The sequence below is a fragment of the Brassica napus genome, chromosome C6, assembly GCF_020379485.1.
Source record: "Brassica napus cultivar Da-Ae chromosome C6, Da-Ae, whole genome shotgun sequence".
NCBI classification, from domain to species: domain Eukaryota; kingdom Viridiplantae; phylum Streptophyta; class Magnoliopsida; order Brassicales; family Brassicaceae; genus Brassica; species Brassica napus.
In genome coordinates this window covers 29,434,226-29,460,387 of record NC_063449.1, presented here as the reverse complement: position 1 = coordinate 29,460,387, position 26,162 = coordinate 29,434,226, and the positions used below count along the sequence as shown (strand labels likewise).

The following is a 26,162-nucleotide window of genomic DNA, read 5'->3' as shown; positions in this document are numbered from 1 at the left end:
TCAGTTTTTTAAACATAATAAGTTTACAGTATATTTTGTTTCATTGAATAGATTGTTTTAAACTTTCACATGTATTTGTATCTTCTTCTATATATATATTTTCGGATTATTATTTGATTATTAAAATCAAAACTATATATATAATGATTAGTAAAATATTGTTTTATTGTCAGATTCAAAGATATTGTAACATTTAACAAATTTAGAAAGTTTTTTAAAAAATTAAACTTTTCGCTTCATAGATTTATATTATCGAGTAAATAATTAAACATTTAGTTTTTGTTTAATTTTAAAAATAAACTATATAGTTTAAAATTTGTTTTCATTGGTTTAAGGTAGTAAAGATTAATCAATGTTAGATAATATGATTTTTGTTATTTAAAAAAAATCTTTATAATTTTAAAAGTTAACATGGACAAATATTTAAATATTTAACATATGAAGGTATAATATTACAACATTAAATTATATCTATTTAATTTATACTATCTATAAATTAAATGTATCATCTATTGTTTAAATCCAATTATTGATAGCTCAATAAAATTTTTTGGTAGACTCAAAATTTAAATGATAAAATTAAAGATTACATGTAACATGACTTTCTAGGAATAAGTCAATTTGGTCCATTTTTAATAATAAATTACACATGAATCAAGGTTGTGACTTCTGTTTTAATATATAAGATACTTGTGCAGTTGCACAGGTCAAAGTCTAGTTTAATTTAAAACTAGATTTTGATCTGCACAACCATGCGAGTGGTTATTTTCATTTTTACACACATAACTATTATTTTTACATGATTAATTGTATATAATTTTAATATATACCATATTACTAATTTTTTTAATATAATATTTTAAAAGATAAAAATTTTATTGTTCACATGCAATAATTTTTTTTTTTTAATTTTCAATGATAGCATATTTTCAATCATGTGATACAAAATTATAAATTGAAAGTTTATTAGTTAAAGATCAAAAATTTAAATGAAAAGTATTATATTAATTATTCGCAATATTAATATAAAATTGTACATGAGTTTAATTATAATTATAAAATTAATTAGATATTTTAAAGATTTGTTTTTAGTTAAAATGAAGGGTTTTTTGCAAATACGACTCAAAATTTGAAGTTAGACACAAAATTAACTCATGTTTTTTGGAACTTTGATTTGCCTCTTTCACCCTCAAAGTTCAGATTATTCACGAAAATTTCATCACTTTTTTTTTGTTGAAAATGCATATTTGACTCTATCGCCCTCATATTCTTCAAGTATTCACAATATTGTCATTGCATTCAATACACAAAACACCATAAACAACCAATTTGAAGCTATTAATGCACCTAAAAATCGATTTACACTTTTTCTTTCTTAATTCTTATGAACCAAAAACAACGTCTCTTTACTTTCTCTCCACATTCATAAAAAAAAAACCAAGATTTTGATTCTAATTTTTTTATGGTTCATAAAGCCCTTGAAGCTTACGATTCTTGGTGGGTCACTTTTGTTTGAGATTCTGGATGCTTGGAGAAGACTTTTGTGAGCTAAACAAGTTATCTCACTGGTTGAAACTATGAAATTAGTTTTTTTTTCCAGATATGTTCGCCAAGACGACTTCTGGGTAAGTCGTCTGGCTATAGACGACTTACATGGAAGTCTTCTGGTCAATGCAGAGGTTAATTTTGCAATTGACTTTTAAATGTGTTTTTCTAGACGACTTACATGGAAGTCGTCAATCTTTGTTTGTTAAAAAAAAAATCGAGACGACTTAAGTAAACGGGTTAGTTTTGCATTTGACCGGATTGTGTCAGAAATTTGACTTTTTCTCGTCCAATAGAAAATTAAAAAAATCAATATTTGTTATAACTAGATGACTTCCATGTAAGTCATCCCAGGTTAGTTTTGCAATTGAAAAAAAAAATATATTTTGTTCTTCGATACCTAAACATATGTTCATACTTCATAGATAGTTCCTCCAAATTCGCAACATATATAACAGTTGGGAAGTAAAAAGAATATATATCAGAAAAGAGAAATGATTGTTGAAGTGGACTTGTTAATGTTTTTTTCTTGGCAGCAAGCGGAAGTGGACCAACAAACTTAGAAGTCGCATTTATCATGATGATGTTCTCTTCTGCTCCACATCCCTTCTGTACTGTTTCTCCACAACGTTTTCAACTTATAGACCTATATATACTCTCTCTATATATATTTTCTCTTAGTTTTAGAAAACGACCGGCCCTTTTTCTTAGATCAAATTCTAAGTAACATGATCGAAGGAACCAATTTTTCAACAACCAGCATGATCCTACCTTCGTCGAGAAACATGAAAAAAAAAGACTTGCGTGTTTTCTCTAAAATTTGTATACAAACAACTACATAGACTATATGACTTTAAGCAAAAAAAAAAAGACATAGACAAATAAAAACTCTTTTTCGTTCTGTTTTTTTTCTAGAGAGAGAAAAATCTGAGAGAGATTGAAATGCCTTAAATTACTTCTTCATATTTCGAGTTTCTCACAATTTGGATTTCTGAACTAGCCTAGCAAGATCTTGTCACCTTCTTGGAGGTTAAAAGTTTCTCTCTCCTCACAACAAAAGGCGACTCTGAAGGGAATTAGGGTTTGGTGCGCCGCCAACCAACGGTGTGGCCTCTCGCCGCCGTTGAGAAATCTTTGAGATGGGTAAAAGGAAAAAGCGAGTCCTATCATCTCTCCCTCTGTCTTCAAAGTTCACTCGGATACTGGCTGCGTCTTCGTGGGTCCCCTCGTCGATTCGTGATGGCGTCTATGTTCAAGCTTCGTCGTTTGGTTTGCCAGGCGTAACGGTTTCTGGTTCTCCTCCTTCCACCGGGAAGGTTCCTCTTGTTTCTCCTCCTATGGATGGAGATTCTTCTCCGGGGATTGCTCCCCTGGCTGCAGAGAAAGTCGTCGGGTCTCCGACCTCCTTCTCACCCTCAGCAATTGCTGGATCTGCCTCCTCTGACTCCAAGGAAAAAGTTGAGGTATCTGAAGTGAAGCCGATTGCAAACCCTGCCCCTGGGAATCGAAAATACTCTGAAGTCATAAATGACTCGTCTTTGTTGGAAGAATTGGGATCCCCAACTCAACACATATCAGGAGCTCCTTTCGTGCTAATTCCAGATGAAAATTTGGAGGAAGCGAAGGAAGAGTTTCGTGACTTTTTGTTTGCAAGATTCCATGGTGAAACACCGGATATGGGAAGGATTATTGGCATTGTAAACGCTATTTGGTGTCGCTCTGGGCCAATAATCTTTGTTCATCGTCTAGGTCCTCTAACCTTCCTCCTCCGTGTTACAAATCCACGAACTCGTGCCCTGGTTTTAGCAAGAACCGTATGGATTATAGCTGGATGCACGATGTTTGTAGCGCCTTGGTCACCGGAATTCTCTCCAGAAGAACCGCAGATAACATCAGCTGTAGTTCATGTGGAACTCAAAGGAGTACCTTACTTACTCTTGAACAAGAAAAGCCTTAGTAGGCTTGCCACTGCAGTTCGTAAACCTATATCTCTTGCACCGGAAACGGAGCGCAAGGAGAACTTTGAGGTTGCAAAGCTGTGGGTTCGAGTGGACCTCTTCTCAGAGTTACCAAAGCGAATTGTTTCTGGTTTCTCCAATGGGAGAGAAGTCGACATCTCTATTGCTTACCCATGGCTACCGAGCAAATGTAACTATTGTGGAAAATTCGGACATGAGACCAAGAGATGCTCATTGAAACCGGTGGGTTCAGCTCGAAATGCTAGTCCGTCTAGACGCTCTAAGAGTAGGGATAAACGTGGTAACAAGCAGTCGAGACAAGGCATGTCTCATATCTACGTCACGAAATCACCACAAACAGAGAATCCTATAGGAAACGATGCTGGCAACACTGTGATTAACAGTGATGATGGGAATTTGGTTATCGCTACTGTTCAAGAAGAAGCTACAGATCATGTTCCTGATCCCATAGAAGGAAAGGTCAGTGGAGAATGTCCTTCAGAGGCTGAACAGGAAACGACAGATGCAGCTCCTCATGTCTTGGAACCTGACCCAAATCAATGTATACCTAAAGAGGAGACAGAATGTCCTTCAGAGTCTGAACATGAAACAACAGATGCAGCTCCTCATGCCTTGGAACCTGACCTAGATCAATGTACAATTAAAGGGGAGACACCAAAGGTTTCACGGGACACTGAAGTAGTTACAAGCTCTCAGGTGATCTCGCTGGATAGAGCATGCTGTGCTTCTTCAGTTACAGTAATGCACACTTATGAGAACTCGGATGCAGCATCAGCAGGGCATCAGGAAGATCAAAATTCATCTCCCTTCTTCTTGGTTAATAACCGGAAGAGTGGCCGTAAGGTCACACGACACTAATTTTCAGTAATTATGTTTTTTTGCGTGGAATGTAAGAGGACTCAACAACGAAGGACGCCACACAATGGTCAAAGAGTGGATAGCTAACCACAGACCTAATTTTGGAGCGTATTTAGAAACACATATTCAACCTCTAAATACAAGACGGATAATAAATGCTCTTCCTCGTGGATGGAAGTTTTTGCGAATTAAGATCAACATCCAACAGCAAGGATTGTGGTTGTTTGGAGTCCCAATGTAGTAACGACAGTATATAAATCTACTCCTCAGGCAGTGACTTGCGGTTTTTCTCTGCCATTGGACGGTATCAGCATGACAATAACTTTTGTGTATGCTTTCAACGAGGTGGAGTCAATGACAGCTTTATGGCAGGAACTTGAGGATCTAAACTCATCTACTCCAGTCTCTTCTCATCCTTGGGCAGTACTAGGGGATTTTAATCAAATCACCCGATCTAACCAACACTCCCAGGAGATGGAGTTGGATGTTGACACTAGTGGCATGGAAGATATGAACCTGGCTTTGCAGGAAGTTGAGATATTTGAAGCTCAGTCCAAAGGACTTACTTTCTCGTGGTGGAATAATCAAGAGGCAAATCCAATTTCAAAAATGATAGACCACGCCTTCATTAACCAGTCTTGGGTGCAGCGATTTCCAGCAGGCTATGCAGAGTTCTTGGAACCACAACAATCTGACCACGCTCCCTGTCTTTTCCGTTTGCCTGATGATGAGAGGAGGGCTCCAAAGCCTTTTAAGTTTTTCAACCACATAATTGATCATCCGCTTTTCATGGAAACAGTGAGGTCAAATTGGAATCCAAACTCAGTGACGGGAACTTATCAGTTTAAGTTGGTGCGGTCCTTGAAAATTCTAAAGAAAGATCTCAGGGGGATAAATCAGAGGAACTATAGTGGGATATCTCAAAGAGTGAAAGAGAAATAGGAGGTGGTCTGTGAACTTCAAAAACAATTATTGACTCAACCGGACTCTGAAACAGCTACGTTGGAACACACCGCTAGATCTGAATGGCATACACTTGCAAAGGAAGAACAAAAGTTTTACCATCAGCGGTCCAGAGTTCAGTGGTATGATCTTGGAGACAAAAATACGGCTTTCTATCACAAGACGGTCAACCAGCGAAATGCACAAAACCATATTCACTTACTCACGGCTCTTGATGGAAGTTCGATAACAGGCATTGATGCGATAAAGGCGCACACAGCTGATTATTTCGCAGAAGTGCTGGGAGCTCCTCAGGTTGTGCCATCTTGCAGTGCTTCAGTGCTGTTAAACCTGTTGCCATTTCGATGCTCAGCGGATCAGGTGGAAGAGATTCAAAAACCGGTGTCTGAAGAAGAAATCACAAGGACAGTTTTCTTTATGCCTAAGGATAAAAGCTCTGGCCCAGATGGCTACAATGTTGAGTTCTTGAGAGCGTCATGGAGCATAGTGGGAAAGGATGTGATTGAAGCAGTGAAAATTTTGTTCCGGAATGCTCGCCTTCAGAAGGATATGAACATCACCACACTGGTTCTTATACCTAAGACACCTGAAGCTTCCTCATTGGGAGATTTTAGGCCTATCAGCTGCTGAAACGTGGTTTATAAAATTATCTCTAGGATCATTGCGAAGCGCATGAATTCGATACTAAAGCAGTGTATTAGTAGGAATCAGGCAGCCTTCTTGAAAGGCCGTAGCCTCAGAGAAAACGTGTTACTAGCCTCTGATCTGATTATGGATTATGAAAAATTTTCTTGTGCAAGGAGTTCAATGCTGAAGATTGACATAAGGAAGGCTTTTGACACAGTCTCATGGGATTTTATTTGCTTGATTCTAGAAGTCCAGGGTTTTCCACCCCTGTTCCGATCATGGATTCATGAATGTATCTCTTCTCCGAGGTTCTCAGTGGCTGTGAATGGAGAATTGGCAGGTTTCTTTGGGAGTAAAAAAAGGTTAAGGCAAGGAGACTCGATATCTCCTTACCTATTCATTATGGCAATGGAAGTCCTCTCAAAGTTACTAGAGCGAGCTGTTGTTCAGGGGCTAATTCGTGTACATCCTAAATGCTCTGAGCCACTGGTGTCTCACCTGTTGTTTGCTGATGATCTCTTGGTCTTCTCAGATGGATCACACCATTCTTTAACGGGTATTATGAAGATCATGGCCGAATTCAAGAGGTTCAGTGGCCTAGACATGAACCCTACAAAGTCTGAACTCTTCTTTGGAGGGTTAATGGATATTGAGAAGTCGGTGTTGAGTGACCTTGTGGGAATAAAGCAGGGAGTTTTTCCTACCAGATATCTTGGTCTGCCTCTAAAACCAGGGCACATTACAAGTGCTTCACTGCAGCCTTTCATAGAGCAGATTACAGCTAAACTTCACTCTTGGACTATGAAATTCTTATCTTTTGCTGGAAAAATCAGGTTGATTACCTCGGTAATCTGTGGCAAAGTGAACTTTTGGAGTGCTGTGTTTGTTCTACCAAAGAGTGTTTATGCAAAAATCGACTCTTTGTGTGTGGCATTTCTATGGAAAAACAAGCCAACATCGACAAGAGGAGCTAGAGTTGCTTGGATTGACATTTGTAAGCCCAAGAAAGAAGGTGGATTGGGTATCAGACTGTTGGGAGACTTTGAGTTGGTTTTCCGGCTCAAGCATGTATGGAATTATTTTACAAATGCAGGTTCACTCTGGGTATCATGGCTGAAATCAAATGTCTTCCATAGGAAACCATTCTGGCAAATGGAAGACTCTCCAAGGCTGTCCAAAGCAGTCAGGAGCCTGATTGAAACGAAGAGCATGCTGGTTGATTTCTTGAAGTGTAAGATGGGAAATGGCCAAGATGCTATGTTATGGTTTGATTCTTGGAATGACTTGGGCCCTCTAATCGACTTTATAGGTGCCACGGGTCCTCGCCAGCTTCGGATTAGGCTCTCTGCTTCAGTGGCAGACGCTACATCCAATGGAGAATGGCACCTACCTTCAGCCAGGTCACCGCAAGCGGAAGCTCTGCAGATTCATCTGACTACAATACAGCCACCATCTCAGTCTCGAGGTGAGGATCAGTTCCTTTGGTTTCAAGCAAATTGTACTTTTGGGTCCTCTTTCTCTTCTAGAGTAACTTGGGAGAGTATAAGAACCCATTCCCCGATCAAGCCTTGGTATAAAGTCGTTTGGTTTAAGCAACATATACCGAGGAACTCTTTCATTTCTTGGTTAGCTTTACTTCAGCGTATACCTACGAGAGATCGTCTTAGGAGATGGGGAATGACTGTGCCGGAAGGTTGTGTCCTATGTTCTACTGCTGCAGAGACCCATCATCATTTATTCTTTGGATGCAGCTTCTCCACCTCTGTGTGGAGCTATTATGCTGAAAGAATCTGGCCTAACCCGCCTCAAGACCTTCACTCAGCAGCGGCATGGATTTATTTGTCGGGATCCTCCTCACCGCAAGAACAGTGTATCATCGCTCTTGTTCCAATCAATAATTTATCATATTTGGAAAGAAAGGAACATGAGGATTTTCCAGTCACATGTTACTCTTGCCCCTACAGTTCGTGCTGCAGTGGATCGTCAAATTCGGGACCGGTTGCTGTCCATTAAGCCATCTCCATGCTTCCAGCCTCCTCTCCTGCAAGTCTACTTCGCCTTCACAAGGCCGCCTTGACTCTCCTTTGCTTCCTCTCTTTTCTATTTCCTTGTTTCTTGTTTGGGGTTGTTTTGTTTTTTTGTCTTGCTCTAATAAGTTGCTAAGCAACATGTAAACTCTTGAAAATGGTATGAAATTTAATATGATTACCAAAAAAAAAAAACGAAATAAATGACAAGTGAAAAAACTAACTTAAAAGTTAAAACCAACACGCAGTTGGCCTATTAGCTAAACTTTTAGATTATGTAATAAAAATTCAAAGGGTTCATAAGTTCAATTTCTGATGAAAAGAGTATGTTCTTCTAGTTAGTTTAATTTAAATTAGTTTGAACCTTGCATAGATCTTCCGAACCATATTCTTTAGACATCCAAAAAACTAACAAACTAACTTAAATTCTAGATATATATCCCTTATATACGAAAGCGCAAGTCGTCTAGCGAATCATATTCTACCACGTAACAAGTGTTTATAATTTAAAAAAAAAATCAGTTAAACAAAAATGCTTAAAAGAACAGAAACCGTAGAACAGTTTTTTTTTTAAACAGACCACGACCCATGTTTCTTATCTTTGTCCACGACCCTTTTTTCTATACTACATCAGATTCAATAAACAAATAACAGAGAATTCTCAGTTGATCAAAAAGAAAATACCAAATACCTATGATCATTCTTTTATTTCAAAACCGTGATTCATAACTGAGACCGTATGGAATGTCCCAAGGCAATGCAGAGTTCAAAATCTATGGAATTGGATCTCCACAACCAATATTTTTCAGTCACTATTTCCCATCTTTGTATAGTTTTGTTGGTTTCGGTGAAGCACTATATATTGCTTCGATGTAACCGGTTCATGGCTAGGAAGTTTCGTTAAAGAGTAGATGTGGTGGAACTGAGTTGCTAGATATTCAGTCGGAACAAAGCCACTTTAGGACGAAAAAGACTACAAAGTGGAGGAAGATATTAAGCAGGCGAAACACATATGCAAATATGGTAGCTGGAAAAAGGCTTTCGAAAAAAGGTAAATACACTTCCATTAATTCACCAGAGAAAGGATCAAATTGATAAATTATTTTCTACTTTACAATAGGTTTTACATCAAAATGTCGATTGAATATATTGTGGTGGGTACTTTGATTTTCTTATTACTTGGGTTATTTCTCGATAGTTTTAATGTTTCAGATATATTCCAGTAAAAAATGGATTATGTTTGGTCGTAGAGGCGAGAGGAACATGAAGAAGAGAGATGGCAGAAACAGTGTTGCCATGGGAATGTTAATTAAATTCTAAGACAAAATTAACAAAGGTATATACTAATAACAACATTTTTCCATTATTTCAGTCCGTGCAATTCACAAATTGATTTTCAGATGTTTGATATACCAATAATACACCTGCTACGATAAATAAATTATTTTTAACTCTATTGCATCACTGAGAGTCTGAGACAATCAAATTCATCAATATGACTTTGATCTGTAAGTATATATACATGTCATTCTTAGTTATATGTTGATTTGTAAGCAAAAGTATTTTAAGTTCAAAAAAAATTTCTATGCGAAGCATGGGGTTCATACTAGTATATACTAAAAGCCAACTTGATCTAAAATCACAACAAAGCCCAATAGTGAAATAAAATGAATTTTCTCAATTGAATTCCTTTAAGCTCCTTCCTAGCTTGTTTCCGGTGACAAGATACCGTGGATCCTACAAGTTCAAGATTTGATCAAAGGATCAGTGGAATTAAAAGTTTGTATTCATGGACTATTCAGAAACTAAAATCTCCCATCTCCTCTTTCTCATTCCAAATATTTCAAGACCAACATTCGCTGTATTATTGGGCTTTGAGACAATTAGTGGTCAGAGTTTTCCGCATTATAACAAATTTGGGCCTTGAAAAAGTGGCGCAAAGCTAGTCTATGACAAAAGACACTAGCATATGCAAGATTGCTTACCTATGACAAAAGCAGAGTAGCTCACATCCTTGCAACGCTTCATCGTTTCGGACCACGCAGGATATCAAGAATAACACCCACACGGTAATGATGTAAACACGACAAAGACATTGGCAAAAGCAAAAGCAAAAGCCAGAAACAAAAAGTCACAGATACCAAAAAGAGCCAGCCATGTGAATGACAATTAGAGAGGTTAGTAGATATAAGAAAACAAAACAAAATTCAAATAAATAATATGCTAAGAGTCTCGATAAATCTCGTTACAATTCCATATAACAGCTCTTCAATAGTAACAAAACGAAATTTAAAAGATTCAAAAGCAAACATAATGATAATGCTTACGATCAAACAAAAACAAAAACAAGAGTTCTTTGTCTGATTCCGAAGTCAACTTAGCCATGAGTATTCAAAGCTTCCCAAACCAAGTTCTTAACCACAGGATTAGCCGCGTCTCTAGCCTGATAAGCAGCTTTCTTCAACGTCCTAATAGTCCACACATTCGCCTCCCACCACGAGAGACTCCTATACGGAAGGTTATGCTTCTTGCAAAGCTCCTGAACCACCGGAGCCACTTTCCGTAGATGGCAACGCGGCAGCCTCGGGAACAAGTGGTGCTCGAGCTGAAACTGCAACCCACCGAAGAACCAATCCATATACGAACTACACGAGATGTCCAACGTCCCTGCAGCCTGCTTCTCGAACCAGTCGCCTCCCGTGGGTGGGCCCATGTATACATCAGCAGCGAAATGGTTAAGCGTGAATTGAATATGCTGAAGCGCCGTAACACTGAAGCTAGTGAAGACGAAGAAGAATCTCTCAGGCCAAGTCGGTAAGCAGGAAACCAAGAGCGGGAACCAAGTCCAGAACACCAAGATTCCTGCGAAGTTGAGGGCACGATCCGTGACCTCGCGTTTGGAGAAGAGGAGGAGGAGCGTTTGTATAAACAGATTGATTCTCCCGAAGCACATGACCGGGTAGTAACTGAAGTGCTGGTAGCTGATCAAGAGCCTCGCTAAGGGATCGAAAGTGAGTTTCCGATCGTAGAACCGCGACGTTATGGAGGTGAAGAACTTGGTGGAGACTGCGAACACAGGGATGTGCTGCAGATCCGGATCGTAATCGAGGCTGTTGCACGCGAGGTGGTGCGCGTTGTGAGTCCATTTCCACCACGCGATCGAGATTCCCGTTAGGCAGTTGCCGGAGAGGAGCTGAGCGAATCTGTTGTACGATTTGTTCGTCATGATGACGTAGTGGCCAGAGTCGTGGCCTATGTACGCGCTCTGGATCCAGAGGAGTCCGAGTATCGCGGCGGCGATCTGGTGAGCGAGGATCGAAGTACAGGCCAGAACGCCGTAGAGAACGGCGGCGAACATAGCGGCGACGAAGGCGAAGGTGTAGAGAGTGACGTGGCCTTTGTTTTCGAAGAGGCCGAGTTTGCGAAACTCGGCGGCCATGCGGCGGTAATCGCGGGAGACCTCCGAGACTTGGAAGTCTCTGACGTGGTAGCCGGTGAAGAGGTCGTCGAGGTGGTGCCACGCGGTTCCGGGGTGGAACGCGATGAACGCGTCGGTGACGTCTTGGCCGACGAGGTTGAGGATCACCGCGTCGCCTCCGGGGTGGGATTTGATCCAATCGGAGACGTTGTAGACTTTGCCTTGGATCGCGATCCATAGATCTCCGGGTTTGTTGTGGCTTTTGAGATCTTCGTTCGTAATGAACTTTTTCTCGTTCTCTTCCGCCATTGATGACGAATCGAAAGCTCGGGGGATCTGAATCTAATGGCGATTGGTTTCTCGTTTTCGAGATTCGGATTGATAAAAAGGTTAGAGATTAGAGAGATGCACTAACCTTTTCTTTACATAGTAATGGACCTGAATTTGAATCTGCGTTTTGATATATTTATGTTTTCAAATTAAACGAGTATAGGATCATATAGGTGGCCAAGTGTACTTGAGTCGTTCTCACGTGCGAGTCTCTTCTTTAAAAGAGGGACCATTTTTAAAATTAATTGGTTGTTAAGTTAAATAAATAAATAAAAATGAGGAAACTTAGTGCTGTCCCTCGTAGTTATGAAATGCGAGATAGACCATGTGTTATAGCTTTAGATATTTTACATTGCAAGTCTATTTATCATTCATTCATTGGTTGGTGTCTGTCAATTTTACGTCAACATTAAATCAAATGATTATTTTGTTATAAATCAAATGAATATATTTAGCATATATATTTTCTGATATGGAAAAGTAATTTTGGAAAATCAAAATTAAAAAAAAATATGAATATAGGTTTGCCTTCAATAATCTATATTATAATAGATCAGTTTTTGCTCACTCCTCAGCGCGCCACGTAATCATTTTGTGGGCTCCACTTTTAAAAAGTGTAAAAAAGTGTTAAGCTCATGGTTCGAACCCGAGTTATTGAGATATAAACAACAACATTTATACCACTAAGCTAACTGATACCTTTGTACATTGATGGCCGAACCTAATATATATTTATGAAGGTCGGAAGCCCTTGCTTCTTCGGCTTCCTCTGAGAGTCGGACCTACAAGTGTGTTATGGTTTCATTTTTAAATGGGATTCATCACGTTATATGAAAAAAGCTTAAGTTTGCAACAATTATGATTTTCCTATATTATAAACTGTTGTAGTTTAATATGGGTTCTTTTCATCATTGTCTCAAACAAGTCTGAGTTACAGAGTTGCGCCGTGTGTATGTTCGTAATCTATTTTTTCACCGGTGAACTCTTCATGTCCTCATCTTAAATCGCTTGATCATAAATGTTCCTGATTTGTAGCCCCTCTGTAAACCATATATATATGATTCTCATCTTTGATGAACTCAATCTGCATCTCCACAAAACTCATTGATTCCTCTTAGCTTTAACCATCTTCTAGAAAATGTTTATCTCTGCCTCTCCAGTTCGTCAAACCGGCGTCCCGGCGTCCGTCACTCAACCTTCGAGTCTCTCCGTCTTGGTCTTAGTAGTCAGAGCATAGCCTCTGGCTTCCTCCGCTTATGGGATTCGCTAAACTTCAAGAAAGACAGGGAGTTTGTGGGAATCACGGTTCTTTTCCTCGATGAAAAGGTAAGTTAATCTTCGATCTATCACACTTATTTAACATAATAGTTTTAATTTATTTCCTGATTCTTTGTTGGATAATACTATTTGCAGATTCCGTGATTCATGGGTTTACTCCCGTCGGACATGCTAATCATTACATGCTATCTTTGAAAGCAGATTCCATTGTGAAAGTCGATCGTTTTGAGGTTGCTAGGTGCTCCAAGTGATTGCGAACACAAACCTAGAAATTGGTAAACATAGCATATTTGGCAGCCCCAAGCAAGATTACAATCAGGCAAATTGAAGTGGAATGACATACCAACAATTGAAACTGGTAATTAGTCAACAACTTATCCCATATTTTCCTTATCTGAAAAAATCTATTGTGTTTCTGATTTTTTTTTTCATCTACGCAACTTTAGCCTCTGTCATGGATAGCTCTCTCCCAAGGATTGCATTGACTATGGTTTCTGGGAAGAAAAAGATATTGCTTCTGAAAAAAGACCGTGACAACCCTGTTGTAAGATTTTAGTTTGTGCAGAACAAAAAACCTTGATTTATTTTCTATTTAGTATATGGATAGTTGTTGACAATCATTAGTTATTTGCCAATATGTTTTTATGCGGCATTTCAGAACTCTCCATTCCAAGCGGAACAGCAGATGTAAGCTAATTTTTTTTGAAGCTCCTCGACTTCAAGACAGAATCAGAAGATATATGTTGGTGGGAGCTTAATCAAGGGAATACTTCAGAGAAGTGAGACGGCCTAGCCAGACTTCATCTATTGTACAGCCTGAGCAAAGAGTGGAACCCACAAAACACGAGAGAAGAAAAAACAAAACACGAAATTAACATATTCAGATCTTCTCTCTTGCATGTCTAACATCTGACGCCGACGAAACTCAACACTCACGGCAGACGAAGCTGATGCAAGTAAACCTCTCATCAATCATGCTTAAAATCAATCTACGCTTTTCAATCTCACAAACTAAAAAACAATTTTACCTACATGAATCGGGAAATTAGTGCCCACATTCCCGACATAGAGAAAAAAAGGAGTTGAAGTCCTAACAGTTTTTTCAGTATTAGACTAAACCACAGATTCAAGACCCAGTTATTTTAAAACCCTAACATTTTAAATCCAAATTTATTATCTTTTTCCATGCACTATTTGATTTATATACAAACAACTACCTAAGTAAACACTAACAAGTTCCATCACCCTCAACTTTGAACATATAAGATATAAAAATATCAACATATGACTTCGTCGTTCATTCTTATATCAAACTCATCAACCTATGTAATATCCAAAGTCTCATCAATCACATTATAGACAAAAAAACAATAAAATCCCGTAAACAAAACTATACAATACACCTATAATGTAGCCAACTCCGCGCTTGCGCAGAGACTATGCACCTAGTAATAATAATTTCATACTATGGCATAATCACTTTATGTTAAGAAAAGATTTCTTAGCGCACTTGCACCGTCCCTGTTGCTCAACTGCTATCCATGACTTGGTCTCAGACACACAGCTGTGCTCTTTGAGATCTTTTTCTGAGTCATCGTTAACTCATGAACATATGTTTCCCCTCATTGAGATCTGAAATAAATTGTATTTTATTTCATCAAAGCAATTATTATTTTTGTTTTCAAGTGTGGTACAGACAAAAAAGTCAGATATACGTACCCTTTGATAATATTTAAATGCATGTCGACAAAATAAAATTTAAATATTATAAATCAAATAGTAAATGAGAGGGAAATTCCTCAACCAGGAAATTAAAGAGAGACTTTTCATGCTAAGGAATGTATAAAGGAGACTGGGCAAGCAAGCAAGCAAGCAGTGGGAAAAGATGATTATTCACTTTAACATACAGAATATTCAACTGATGTCACTTTTGTTTTAACTGAAATTCATAAATATAAAATTTAGATTATAAAAGTTTGAAATTGGTACAAAGTCTTATAAAGTTTTTTGGGTAGGAAAAATATATTTGAAATGCCAACTATTCAGAAGAAGATATCTTGAAAATTTTATCATGTTCAGTGAAATGAAACTAGACCTGTGTAACGTAAGGAATGCTAAGGGCATATAATTGGCATTGCACATGTATATAATTAGACGGTCCATAATTAAGTATTGGGCTTTAGTCTTGAAAGCCCATTAGTAATAACTGCTACGACGAGTCTACTACGAGTGATTTGTTTCAAAACGTAACGAGGAATCTTCAGTTCCAAATCTCTTTCTTCTACGTTTCTCGGAAAATAAATTGTCAATTCGACTGGGGAAGGAAGAAACCTTCACGATTCCATCTTTCAAACGAAGATTTACATTATATAGTGAGGAGTAATCTGCATTTTTCTTTAAGGTTTTGAGGTTTAGTAAATGTGGAGGAGATAGAGATAGAGAGAAAGAGCAATGTGGAGTTCGATCGAGAATTTGAAGGAGAACTTGAACAAGATCGCGCTCGATGTGCACGAAGACTACGACGACGAAGATGAAGAGGCTCTTCACAGTTACGGTTCAGCTAATAATGTCGGTGGTCGGAGGAGCTCCAGGTCAGCTTCGAGGTATCAGATCTCCAATGGAATCGAATCGCCTGCTCATCACGAGGTATCGATTAAGCATCCGAATTTCACTGGAATGGTACTCCAAATCTGAGTACTGAGCGAAATGTAGTTTGTGTAATCTTGTTTAATGGTTTAGATTGAGAGGTATAAGGCAGAGATTAAGAAGCTTCAGGAGTCTGAATCAGATATCAAAGCTTTATCAGTTAATTACGCAGCTCTTTTAAGAGATAAAGAGGTAAGCTTGTGGTAGAATTTTACTTCTTTCAAGCCACCTCTTTTTTTTTTTTTTTTTTTTGCCGTTCTCCTTACACCAAAGAGCCAATGGGTTATTACAGGATCAGATCTCCAGACTGAACCAGGAGAATGGCTCATTGAAGCAAAGTCTTACCTCTACTAGTGCTGCCTTGAAAGAGGCCAGAACTAGCATTTTCAGGAAATCAAACAATAATGCTATCAAGGTATAAGACACATGATATGTTTGTTTCATCTCTTTGGTCTCATGAAATGGAAATCCCTTGTGTTAGGAATAGTTATTTTTCTCAGCGTGTTAGTGGGATTTAGTTTGGTGCAAAGCTTTTCTCTAGGTCGAACAAAGTTATCAAAGATTTCAGGAAGCTCGATTTCAGCGTTTCTAGTTATTAGAAAGTTATGTCAACATCATTATCTTGATAAGTTTGTAGGTTCTCTATTTGCGAACTTTGCTTAGGTATGCAATTGTGCATTAAGATCTTAAACTAATAGATTGGGTTGTAATCTTCACCAGGGAAACAACGATCAGTCACCTAACAGGCTTCAAAAATCTGTGTCACTTTCAAAAGGTCGAGGCCTTATGTCCAATGGAAAAGGGAAGGACACTGATTCAAAACTAAAGGAAAAGGTAACATCATCGTTCATTGTGGTGTTGAATTCGTTTGGTTTTTAAGATACATTCATCAGGCTTTCCGAATGACGTTCTTTTTGGTAACATCTTGTAATGCATACGAAGCAGTTTTTAGCAGTGGTGAAAGGGCCTTTTATTTATCTGCGATATTCTCTTTTGGTAAACTCTAAATTCTAAGCGTTACTCTGGATGGCGTTTTAGGACCTTGCTGATATGCTAGAAGATAGAACAAAATCACTGGCAGCTGTTCAAGCTAAAGAACTTGCCAAAGAGCGTGAAAAATTCAGAGAATTGCAGCTTTCTCTGCAGGGTATATACTATCATTCGTTGCTTATTGCTTCTTTTCTATCTCTGATATCTAGTATTCTCACTCACCTTAATTCATCAGAGGAGCGGAAACGGAGTGAATCTTTCAAGGAGGAACTCGAGTCTCTGAGGTTAGATAAGAACAAAGTAAGTCTATAAGTTAGAAAAGACTGGCATTTTCTCTATTCATTTAGGAAAAAATACTTCTTGCTTAAAAGTTTGTGATTTTCTTTATTCCATCTGTTTGCAGACCTCGTTGGAGATTAGCAAAGTGCATAGTGAACTGGATGAAAAATTACTTGAAATCAATCACTTGCAGATGAAGTTGAATGATCAGCAGAGCCATGCTGTTGGAACTGCCATGGAACATCTAAAAGAAGTTAACAAAGCACTAGAGAGGGAAAACAGCGAGCTTAAGGTTTGTTGTGTTCCAATATTGTTGAATGATTTTGCAAGCAAAAAAAAACTATAGTTCTCTAATTTGTGTATGTCTTGTTTGACTTTTGGAATCTGGAACGAAAATGCTCTGTTTTTTTTCATCACTACGTAGTTGAAACGAACTGAGCTAGAAGCTGCTTGGGAAGAAAGCAGGAGGCCAAACAGTAGGAAAGTCTTCCCAGACACCACAGAGGCTCTGACTAGATATCCTAGTAGTTTGGACAAGGTTCTTAATCCAGAAGACACTTGATCATATATATATACGTTTTGCATTGCGTTCATGAAATGTGGGCCAAGTATCTGTAGTCCCTTACGGTTTTTCCATATTTAACTAGAAGGAAACTGAAAAAGAAGAAATGGAGCAATCCCTGCAGAGGTTGGAAACAGATTTGAAGGACGCACAAAGAGAAAGGGATAAAGCACGGAAAGAACTAAAACGCCTCAAACAACACTTGCTAGAAAAGGTCAGCTATTGTATCATTAGCTTCTGGATCGTGTCTTTGCAAATTATCTCTGTTTTCTTGCAACACTCTTAAAATTTGTTATGACTTCATTCTAAACAAAGTTTTCTGGTAGTCTCTTGATATATTTCTGAGAAGATTACGGATTTATGCTTTCTTTTACATAATTTTACAGGAAATGGAAGAGTCTGAGAAAATGGATGAAGATAGCCAATTGATTGAAGAACTCCGCCAGACTAATCAATATCAAAGGTCCCAGATATCACAGTTGGAGAAAACACTTAAGGAGGCAATGTCTAGTCAGGAGGATAACAGGATGAGCAATGACAATCAAATCCGGAACTTAAAGGAAACAATTGATGACTTGAATCAAAAACTTACAAATTGTTTGAGAACAATCGAGTCCAAGAATGTTGAACTTCTAAATCTTCAAACAGCTCTTGGCCAGTACTATGCTGAAATCGAAGCTAAGGTTGGTAGTACTATGAGTAAATTGAAATTCTTACCTTTCCTACACTCAATTTATCAATGAGTTCTTATTCATTTTGTAGGAACATTTTGAACGAGAGCTTGCGGTTGCTAAAGATGAGCAGACGAAGCTTTATGGTCGTTTGAAAGTAGGCATATTACTATCCTTTTCCTTTGTTGCATGTGATCTGCCATATCCATATAGGTCTAATGCTATTCTGATGTTGCTTAAGGATGCAGATGAGCGATTGGAGTCATCAGACAGAGAAAAGGAAGATATCACATCCAAACTGTTGCAAGCTGAGAAGGTTGCGGCTGAATGGAAAAACAGAGTAACCAAGGTTGAAGAAGACAATGCAAAAGTGCGCCGTGTACTTGAGCAGAGCATGACGAGGCTAAATAGAATGTCAATGGAGTCGGATAATCTCGTTGATAGGTACATAAATTATCACATCATACAGATTTTTCAATTCTCCTGTCAGAACTACATATTCTGATGCAGCAATGAAACCCAAAATATCTTTGACAGGCGTATCGTTGTTAAGTTACTGGTTACGTACCTCCAGAAGAATCATAGCAAAGAGGTAAACATTGGAATATATTCCAAATTCTATTTTTTACCGGACATTCACATTTACTCTAGATGTTTCATTGCTTTTGCATAGGTGTTGGACCTCATGGTTAGGATGCTGGGATTTTCAGAGGAAGATAAAGAGCGGATTGGAGTGGCACAACAAGGAGGCGGTAAAGGTGTTGTAAGAGGCGTTTTGGGCTTTCCTGGTCGCTTCGTTGGTGGAATCTTGGGTGGGAAAACCGCAGGTTCACATGCCAATGCGGCTTCTGATAACCACGTAAAAACCTCTCCATTACACAATAAAGCTCTGATCCAAGTCATGGAATCAATACACAGAGCAAATTTCACTGAGAGATATTGTTTTTTGGTTTTTTTACAGTCTTTTGCGGATTTATGGGTGGATTTTTTACTGAAAGACGCAGAAGAGCGAGAAAGAAGAGAAGCAGAAGAGGCAGCAGCAGCAACCGAAGCTAAGCAAGATTCGGAGAAGACAAGACAAGACGGTTCTTTGTCTGATTCGGAGTACTCCACGGTGCCTCTTAGATCATCGGACATTAATCAACGGCTCTCGAGAGTACTTCCGTAAGGTGGTAAATACACATACTTATATATTACACACACTTAAATAGGTGTTTTGAGTATCTGTGGAGTCTTGTGTTGTAATTATGAATCTCATAACACAGCAGTCGTTTGTCCTTCTTTCAGTCCAATTTTGTCCAAGGGAAGTTAAAGCTGTTTTTTCTTTTGCTGATGTATAATGAAAGAACCTTCTCTTTTAAAGGTTTCCCAATGCTCAATACTTCTTATTTGGTGCAAGAACCAAGAAATAAACATTTGTATCATATTATTATCTCATCGTTTACATCAAATAGCCCAAAAAATGAAAGTGCTCTCGCCAGTAAAAGCATCAAATGAAAGAAATGAACACAAGTAAAACCAGAGTAACAGTTTCTTTTCAAGTCTTAAAGGTAGAAATATAAAGAAACAGAAATGCCCCAAGACAAAAACCAAAACGTCAAAGGGGTATAGAGATTACTTCATTATAAAGTCTCTAACCCAACTTTGCTTTGAGGGAAGCAAGAGGGATCTTAGAAAGAACTTTCTCATCGAAAACCATGTAATGTTTCTTCAGCTCCTTCAACGTCTTCTCTGCCACTGGATCCACCTTGTCCTCGTGTTTCTCATACAGCATCGGTACTGTATGCAGCACCACAAAACCTGTTTTGTTTTCCCACACGCACACACATAATTTAGACTCAACAATGGGAAAAGTCGAAACCAATATGCAACTTCAAATTTTTTTATTGGTACGGATACTTACATATGTAGACAAGGGTCAAGAAGTTGAACCAGTTGCCAACAACAGATATTATCCACAGCCCAACAACCACCTGAGAATTAGCACACATTGCATAACGACCAAATAAATAAGTGTAGATTGCAAAAGTTTTTTAACTTAGGCAGCTACTTAACAATTTCTCGATATCTACATCAACTATAGTAGAATATAAACATACCATCAAAAACTTCTTCAAGTCTCTTCCTAACGCAATGCTCCTTAGGATAACGAAGGCCTGGTTCAGCTCGTTTCTCAGTGCAGAAGCAATCAAAAGGAAATGTTCCTCTTTAACATGGACCTCAGGAATTTTAGGAGGAGACCTGGAAATAAAGATTTTTTTTTAACATTTTAAGCATAACAAGAACAGAAGCATAAATGTTGTAACTCAAGCAAAAAAGAAGCTTACTTTTTCATAAAGGCATGAGCATTAGACCATAAAAACATGGCTGCGAGGGAGAATATCAAAATGTGACACACAAGACTCAGCAAATGATACTCAACTAACTCGAACAGAACCCAAATGGCAGTGGCTACACCAAGAACAGCGGCTGAGAGCTTTTTGTCCCTCCACAAGAACACATCAGCGGCTGCACAGAGACAAGTTCAAAATCGAAAACCCAATAAAAAAAGTCAAAATCTTTTATCATACGACATTGTTTGTTTGAAACCAAACCAAAACAACGCTTTAGATACACAGACCAGACCTTATTAATCATTCAAATGATAAACAGTTTCGATCCACAAATGAAAAAAAGCATATAACTTGTCTTATTACAAAGCACATTGTTTCAGTTTCCGACAACGCAAACTTGTGTCGGAGATTATTTCATTGTAATCAGAGACTAGATCCTCGTATTGCAGATCAAAGCAGAGGAAATAAAAAAAGAGAGGGAGATTTAGAAGGAGAACGTACGCAAGCCACCACCGAGAACCTTGTGAACAGGCTTCTCCCTCCCAAACAAGCGGTATATCTTCGCCTTCAAAGCCGACGGAGACTCCGGCTTCTCGTGGTCAGAGTCCGACGACGAGGATGAATCGTGATGATCGTGGATCTTCTCAGCTATCTTCTCCATCAGAGACTCTTCCGCGTGAACAGGTTTCTCCGATTCTTCCGCCATTTTCGATCCAACAAAGAGAAAAGGAAGCAAGAGAGAGGTGAGAATAGGTTTATGAGGGGATATATATATATGTACGAGCCTGAGGTTCGGTGTATCCGGACCACGAAGTTACGTTTAACGCCGTTAATCTTTGAACGAGGGAAAAAAGATAAAACAGACGTTTACGTTTAGTGCCTCGAACGTGGTGGCAACCCAATGCTTAGTGCCTTGGTGCGACCCTTTTACTTTCATTAAAGTAACCGACAGGGTCTGAATCAATTCTGTCCACGTGTCGACAGTTGGATCAGTAAAGCTGAAAATCGACGGCTCACTTATTTTCTGACAAAACCGTCGTCGTTTTCTAAAATTTCGGGACTAATTAAAATTAAAAAAGAATCTCCGTTGCCGGCACTCGAACCCGGGTCTCTCGGGTGAGAGCCGAGTATCCTGACCAGCTAGACTACAACGGATTTTGCTTACTCCATGCAGCGTCTTCAATTCAATGTATCTCGCTCTCTTTTGTTCTCTTGTAACTTGCAAAACATCTTCATGAACATTATTAGCAGGAAGAGTAAAGTGAGTCCAAAAACTCTAAGACTTTCTTATTCATTAATCTTTCTTTCTTTACTCAATCCTCAAATAGAGTACAAAGAAGAAAACAAACATGTCACAAAGCGGAAGATCATCAAAAGAGAGGCTTTTTCCCATTGATCATTCCCAACAAATGATCAAGAATCTGTCTTCCAGCATCACGAAGACCCGAGTGCATATACTCGTTCGTTACCCAAAGCCTAATACCCGAAATCTGAGAAGCTGTTTCCATCACTAGCTTGAAGTTTACGTACATGTCTTCATAGTATACAGCCGCAGCAACAGGCACCTACATAAAAGAAAATAATGTGAAAACAAGAGGAAACTGTTTGATCCATAAGAAACAAATTATGAAGACTCTTGAAACAGACCTTGTTGGTTTTTAATGTAGCAGGATCGTATAATGGAGGCCAGTCCTCTTTCTTGGCCAAGAGATCTGCGGCAGCTTTGAATGGTTTCAACGCATGAATCTCATCAAACATCCATGGAAATATCATCTGAAAAAAAATCAAAATCCAGATTCTTATTTAGCTAGGCAATGTGAGTGAGTGCCGAGAATTTAATAAAACTAGTACAAACTAGTCACCTCTCCAGTGAAGAGTACATTTTGGCCTTCTTTGGCTGCTCTAATTGCATCGAATTTGCACTCAACTTTCTCTCGTAATTTATGAGCAGACCATCTTGATGAAGCACCCTGACAAACTTTCCAATTAATGAGCTTTCAAAGGAACTGAGTAAAACAGGAAAGAAGATGAGGAATTGAGGAGACTATACCTCGCAGTATATAGCCTCGTGGAGAAGAGCGTAGAGTGGGTTTGTATCAAAAGAATGCCAAGTCTCAAACTGCAAAACAGATCCTCCAAGAATATAATCAGACTCTATTGATTCCACCGCCAAAAACAGATAGTACTCTGAGAATAACAGCAATTATCTTACAGCGTTTAAGAAGAAGTGACTAATGCGCTTAGGTGATCCAGGAACTAAAATAGGATCCCATACTCTCTCCAACCTATGATCAATTAACAAGGCAAGGTTTAACACAGAACAAAGTGAGATAATTGATGAAAAAAGCTGAACTCTTACATGTAATGCAGACGCTCAAAACCAGTACTTGATCCTAAACCAGAAAGACCAAGAGTCTGAAGACCAAGGGGGGTGAGGATGCCTCCTGATGGAAGAGGTACCTAAAGACAAAGAATTCAAAACACAAGTGATTAAACTAAAACTAAACTGGTCAGTGAAATTGGAGGAATGTTTTGACTACTTCCTCACCCCTCCGCCTTCAGATTCAGCCAAGTAATTCACAAGTTCACGAACAATCTCAACGTCTTCAGGGAACCTCTTGTAGTACTTCTCGTTCTGACGAACAACTTGCTCAAAACCAGCGTCATACACATCATCCGCTGTGCATGATTTGCCAATCGGTGGGATTCCTCCGGTTATCAGCACTTGTTTCAGTCCTTGAGGCGCAAAGCTCAGATAAGTCAACGCACAGAAGCCACCAAAACTCTGCAGAAACACCAAATCCACAAGTAAAAGTATGAAACAAGATTGACTAAAAAGACAAGACAGAGACAAATTATTACCTGACCCAAAATAGTCCAAGGATCAGCTTTAGGAACAAGACGAATTCTAATAAACTCAGCATCATTGACTATATTATCAGCTCGGAAGTGAGCCAAGTAATCAGCTAAATCACTAGCTGATTTGAACTGAAGCATAGAGGAAGACGTCAAAGGAGTTGACAAGCCTGTTCCTCTCTGCACAAGACCAAACACACGCTAAAGCTGAGTACAACACAAAACACTAAGACTACAAGTCTCCAAAGTCAGAGAAGAGTAATTAAAGTATGGTACTTGATCGAGTAAGATGACGCGAAACTCTTCACAAGCCCGTTGTATCCATCCACCAGCTTCGCTAGGTCTTGGACCTTCGAATCCAGGACCGCCTTGTAAGTACAATAGATACGGCAACGACTGCTCCTCTTTCCCAACTAGCACAAAAAAAAAGAGAAAACATTTCAATCTCACATCATTGAAAGGTTTAAAAAGATTTGATCTTTAAAAGCTTTAACCGGCGACGATTTCTCGAGCGAAGACTGTGATTCTGGGAGAAGGTTTGGAGTAATCGAGAGGGACTGAGAAGCGATGGTTACGCAACCGGAGCTCCGGCACGGAAAACCACTTCTCTGTTACGTGCTCCGGCGTGGAGACGGGTCCTGATCCAGCCATGGAAGTGATTACTCGATGAGATCTCCGGCGAAGGTGGAAACTGATTACACCAAAGGATTTTGATGGAGAGAGTATGAAAGGAGTCAACTTTGGAATCGTTATCCTCCTCCCAGGAATCGGAGTCAGCAGCGCGTGAATGGCCAACATCTTCTTTTTTTTTTTATTTTGCCTTTCTGGTAAAAAGAAATGATTTTTATCCCACAAAAAGTCTTTTACATTTTTAATTTAGCACTAGAGACATCATTGAGGAAGGACCCTGAAAAGGGATGTTGCACTTAAAAAAAGCATGAAGGTGAGCTAAAGTGAAGATGATCAATACGTGGAAAGGATAGCTATGCTTTTGATATTAGAGTGATAGATTATTTTTTTTTGATGTAAATATTAAGATTTATATCATTTTCTTCTGAAAAATACTACTTTTCTAAAATTAAAATATATTTATACGCGAACGCTTACAAAATGGAATTCATAAAAGAAGTAAAAGAAAAAAAAATAAAAACAGCAAATCTGGACTGTAATAGAACAAAATTACAATTCAAGGAGAGAATTGTGGAACCTGATCGTGGGTCGTGGCGGTTGTAACGAGAGTAAACGGTCTCTGATGTGATAATCGATAGACTTGCGGAGAATGCCCGGTGTGGAAGATACTATCGTACGTGAACTAACGAGCATTACACTCTTTCCAAAAGGTTGAAATTGATGCTTGTCGAAGAAGGAGTTGTTTTATGATCATTTATGACGTCTGAGGAGGCGTTCATCTTTGAAAAAATCCAATTGATTACATACTGTAACTGAAGACATGGTTGAGGATGCATATACGAAATGTTATATTTTCACAAATCTGCATCGAGAAGTGGCATTGGAAAAACAGATGCTCATGTATCTCTTGACCGTCCGAGCAAAAGAGACAAGTTGTTGGGATATTAATACCCTATCGATGCATGCAAGCAATCACGAGTTGGTAGCCTTGTTTGTACAGCTAGCTAGGTCGTAAAAGCACATCTAGGAACATGTTCTTACACCATACAACTTTATACCATAAAACATTAGGAGAACGATCCTCATAAAAATCAAAAGGAACCAATATACAACAGAAAAATAAAGAAACATTTCTGAAATAAGAAACAATCCTACTTTTCTAAGAAACCAATCTTACACTTGTCTACCTATCAAATTTTAACAGATTTAATTTTAACTAGATTAAAACCCGCGCCTTGCGCGGGATAAACATTATATATATAAATTATTTTATGTATTATATGTTCTTAAATATTATGAAATAATAAATATATATTGAATAATTAAAAGTCAGTAACTATTACATATATAATTAAATTGGTGCAAATGTATAAATCAATTTTATTAATCCAAACATTTTTTAAAAAAAAACTTGATAGGATATGTAATTAAATTTAAATGATATTAACATACATAGTATATTTTTAATATTAATGTCTATTTTATTTTTTTATTTTTTTTTAAATGATGCTTTCCACTCATATTTTTTTTTTATCATGTGTATTTTTAATAGCAAAAACTTTAAATTAATGATAACAAAATTTTTATTGTAGGATTAATAATTTTAGTAATTGATAATTTAAAAAAATTTATCAATGTTAGTTCAAAACTTTTATCAAAAAAAAAATTATTCAAAGTAAATTTTGAAACTAAAATATTTATTTATTCAATATGGTTTATAGTTTAATTTAGAATGATATATATATACATATATATTTTAAATTTTAATGATTAATTAAATTAGACTTTTACTTATATGATTTTGTAATCATTTGTATTTTGTCATAACAAAAATTTTAAACCATGGATCGCAAAATTTGAATGTGAGACTTTTAACAATTTTAGTAATTTATAGTCATTTTTTAAAATTCAAAATATAAAATATACAAAAAAATATAATTTTTTATAATATGGTTATTGTATTTTTTAAAAAATTATTTTAATAGTTTTAAATTAAAAAAAATTGATAGAAGATACATTTTTTTAATCAGATCTTTATTATTCAAAATCATTAATTGTCATATATACTTTACCCACATTAGGCAATTCCGTAATATTTATTTAAATAATAATAAATGACATTAATAATGAATTTATGGTTAGTTTAATAAAAAACTTATTATATAATTAG

General features: G+C 37.8%; 5 protein-coding genes and 1 non-coding gene across 7 annotated transcripts; 2 read left to right on the top strand and 4 right to left on the bottom strand.

The window, feature by feature from the left end:
• The first annotated feature begins 4,694 nt into the window (after positions 1-4,694).
• Positions 4,695-5,975, top strand: LOC106403831. The gene is made up of 2 exons (XM_013844615.1): positions 4,695-5,292; positions 5,380-5,975. The coding sequence occupies exons 1-2, from the start codon at positions 4,695-4,697 to the stop codon at positions 5,973-5,975; spliced, it is 1,194 nt and encodes a 397-aa protein (XP_013700069.1).
• A 4,212-nt stretch (positions 5,976-10,187) lies between these two features.
• Positions 10,188-11,927, bottom strand: LOC106406140 (delta(8)-fatty-acid desaturase 1). Its single transcript, XM_013846743.3, has one exon. It carries the CDS (start codon positions 11,724-11,726, stop codon positions 10,377-10,379), a length of 1,350 nt encoding a protein of 449 aa, XP_013702197.1. The 5' UTR covers positions 11,727-11,927; the 3' UTR covers positions 10,188-10,376.
• A 3,342-nt stretch (positions 11,928-15,269) lies between these two features.
• LOC106406364 (golgin candidate 3) lies at positions 15,270-19,602 on the top strand. 2 transcript variants are annotated; one of them, XM_013847001.3, is made up of 15 exons: positions 15,270-15,671; positions 15,765-15,863; positions 15,964-16,086; positions 16,392-16,505; positions 16,710-16,818; positions 16,897-16,961; positions 17,065-17,232; positions 17,365-17,478; positions 17,591-17,716; positions 17,889-18,185; positions 18,265-18,330; positions 18,415-18,617; positions 18,711-18,765; positions 18,847-19,032; positions 19,135-19,602. In XM_013847001.3, exons 1-15 carry the CDS (start codon positions 15,477-15,479, stop codon positions 19,339-19,341), a joined length of 2,127 nt encoding a protein of 708 aa, XP_013702455.1. In that variant the 5' UTR covers positions 15,270-15,476; the 3' UTR covers positions 19,342-19,602. The 2 variants fall into 2 exon arrangements, with proteins under 2 accessions (XP_013702455.1, XP_013702454.1); XM_013847000.3 differs by having other exon boundaries at positions 17,588-17,716.
• Positions 19,580-21,262, bottom strand: LOC106406365 (reticulon-like protein B6). Its single transcript, XM_013847002.3, has 5 exons — positions 21,008-21,262; positions 20,501-20,681; positions 20,273-20,414; positions 20,077-20,146; positions 19,580-19,973 (listed from the first exon to the last, which is right to left on the bottom strand). The coding sequence occupies exons 1-5, from the start codon at positions 21,210-21,212 to the stop codon at positions 19,807-19,809; spliced, it is 765 nt and encodes a 254-aa protein (XP_013702456.1). The 5' UTR covers positions 21,213-21,262; the 3' UTR covers positions 19,580-19,806.
• A 326-nt stretch (positions 21,263-21,588) lies between these two features.
• TRNAE-CUC lies at positions 21,589-21,661 on the bottom strand. The gene has a single exon. It is a non-coding gene; the product is annotated as a tRNA-Glu (tRNA).
• A 117-nt stretch (positions 21,662-21,778) lies between these two features.
• Positions 21,779-24,188, bottom strand: LOC106406599 (proline iminopeptidase). The gene is made up of 10 exons (XM_013847288.3): positions 23,857-24,188; positions 23,639-23,775; positions 23,369-23,542; positions 23,055-23,291; positions 22,866-22,966; positions 22,719-22,791; positions 22,557-22,625; positions 22,369-22,476; positions 22,154-22,279; positions 21,779-22,071 (listed from the first exon to the last, which is right to left on the bottom strand). The coding sequence occupies exons 1-10, from the start codon at positions 24,158-24,160 to the stop codon at positions 21,877-21,879; spliced, it is 1,524 nt and encodes a 507-aa protein (XP_013702742.2). The 5' UTR covers positions 24,161-24,188; the 3' UTR covers positions 21,779-21,876.
• Positions 24,189-26,162: the final 1,974 nt, after the last annotated feature.

Coding starts and splice junctions, on each gene's coding strand:
- LOC106403831 (XM_013844615.1), top strand. CDS start 4,695: ATGACAATAACTTTTGTGTATGCTTTCAACGAGGTGGAGTCAATGACA. Junction 5,293..5,379: donor GATAAATCAGAGGAACTATA/GTGGGATATCTC, acceptor ACTCTGAAACAG/CTACGTTGGAACACACCGCT.
- LOC106406140 (XM_013846743.3), bottom strand. CDS start 11,726: ATGGCGGAAGAGAACGAGAAAAAGTTCATTACGAACGAAGATCTCAAA.
- LOC106406364 (XM_013847000.3), top strand. CDS start 15,477: ATGTGGAGTTCGATCGAGAATTTGAAGGAGAACTTGAACAAGATCGCG. Junction 16,087..16,391: donor CAAACAATAATGCTATCAAG/GTATAAGACACA, acceptor AATCTTCACCAG/GGAAACAACGATCAGTCACC. Junction 18,618..18,710: donor TCGGATAATCTCGTTGATAG/GTACATAAATTA, acceptor TATCTTTGACAG/GCGTATCGTTGTTAAGTTAC.
- LOC106406365 (XM_013847002.3), bottom strand. CDS start 21,212: ATGGCGGAAGAATCGGAGAAACCTGTTCACGCGGAAGAGTCTCTGATG. Junction 20,682..21,007: donor GGTTCTCGGTGGTGGCTTGC/GTACGTTCTCCT, acceptor GTCTCTGTGCAG/CCGCTGATGTGTTCTTGTGG. Junction 20,415..20,500: donor GCTCATGCCTTTATGAAAAA/GTAAGCTTCTTT, acceptor CTTTATTTCCAG/GTCTCCTCCTAAAATTCCTG.
- LOC106406599 (XM_013847288.3), bottom strand. CDS start 24,160: ATGTTGGCCATTCACGCGCTGCTGACTCCGATTCCTGGGAGGAGGATA. Junction 22,967..23,054: donor CTGAATCTGAAGGCGGAGGG/GTGAGGAAGTAG, acceptor CTTTGTCTTTAG/GTACCTCTTCCATCAGGAGG. Junction 22,477..22,556: donor ACGAGGCTATATACTGCGAG/GTATAGTCTCCT, acceptor AAAGTTTGTCAG/GGTGCTTCATCAAGATGGTC.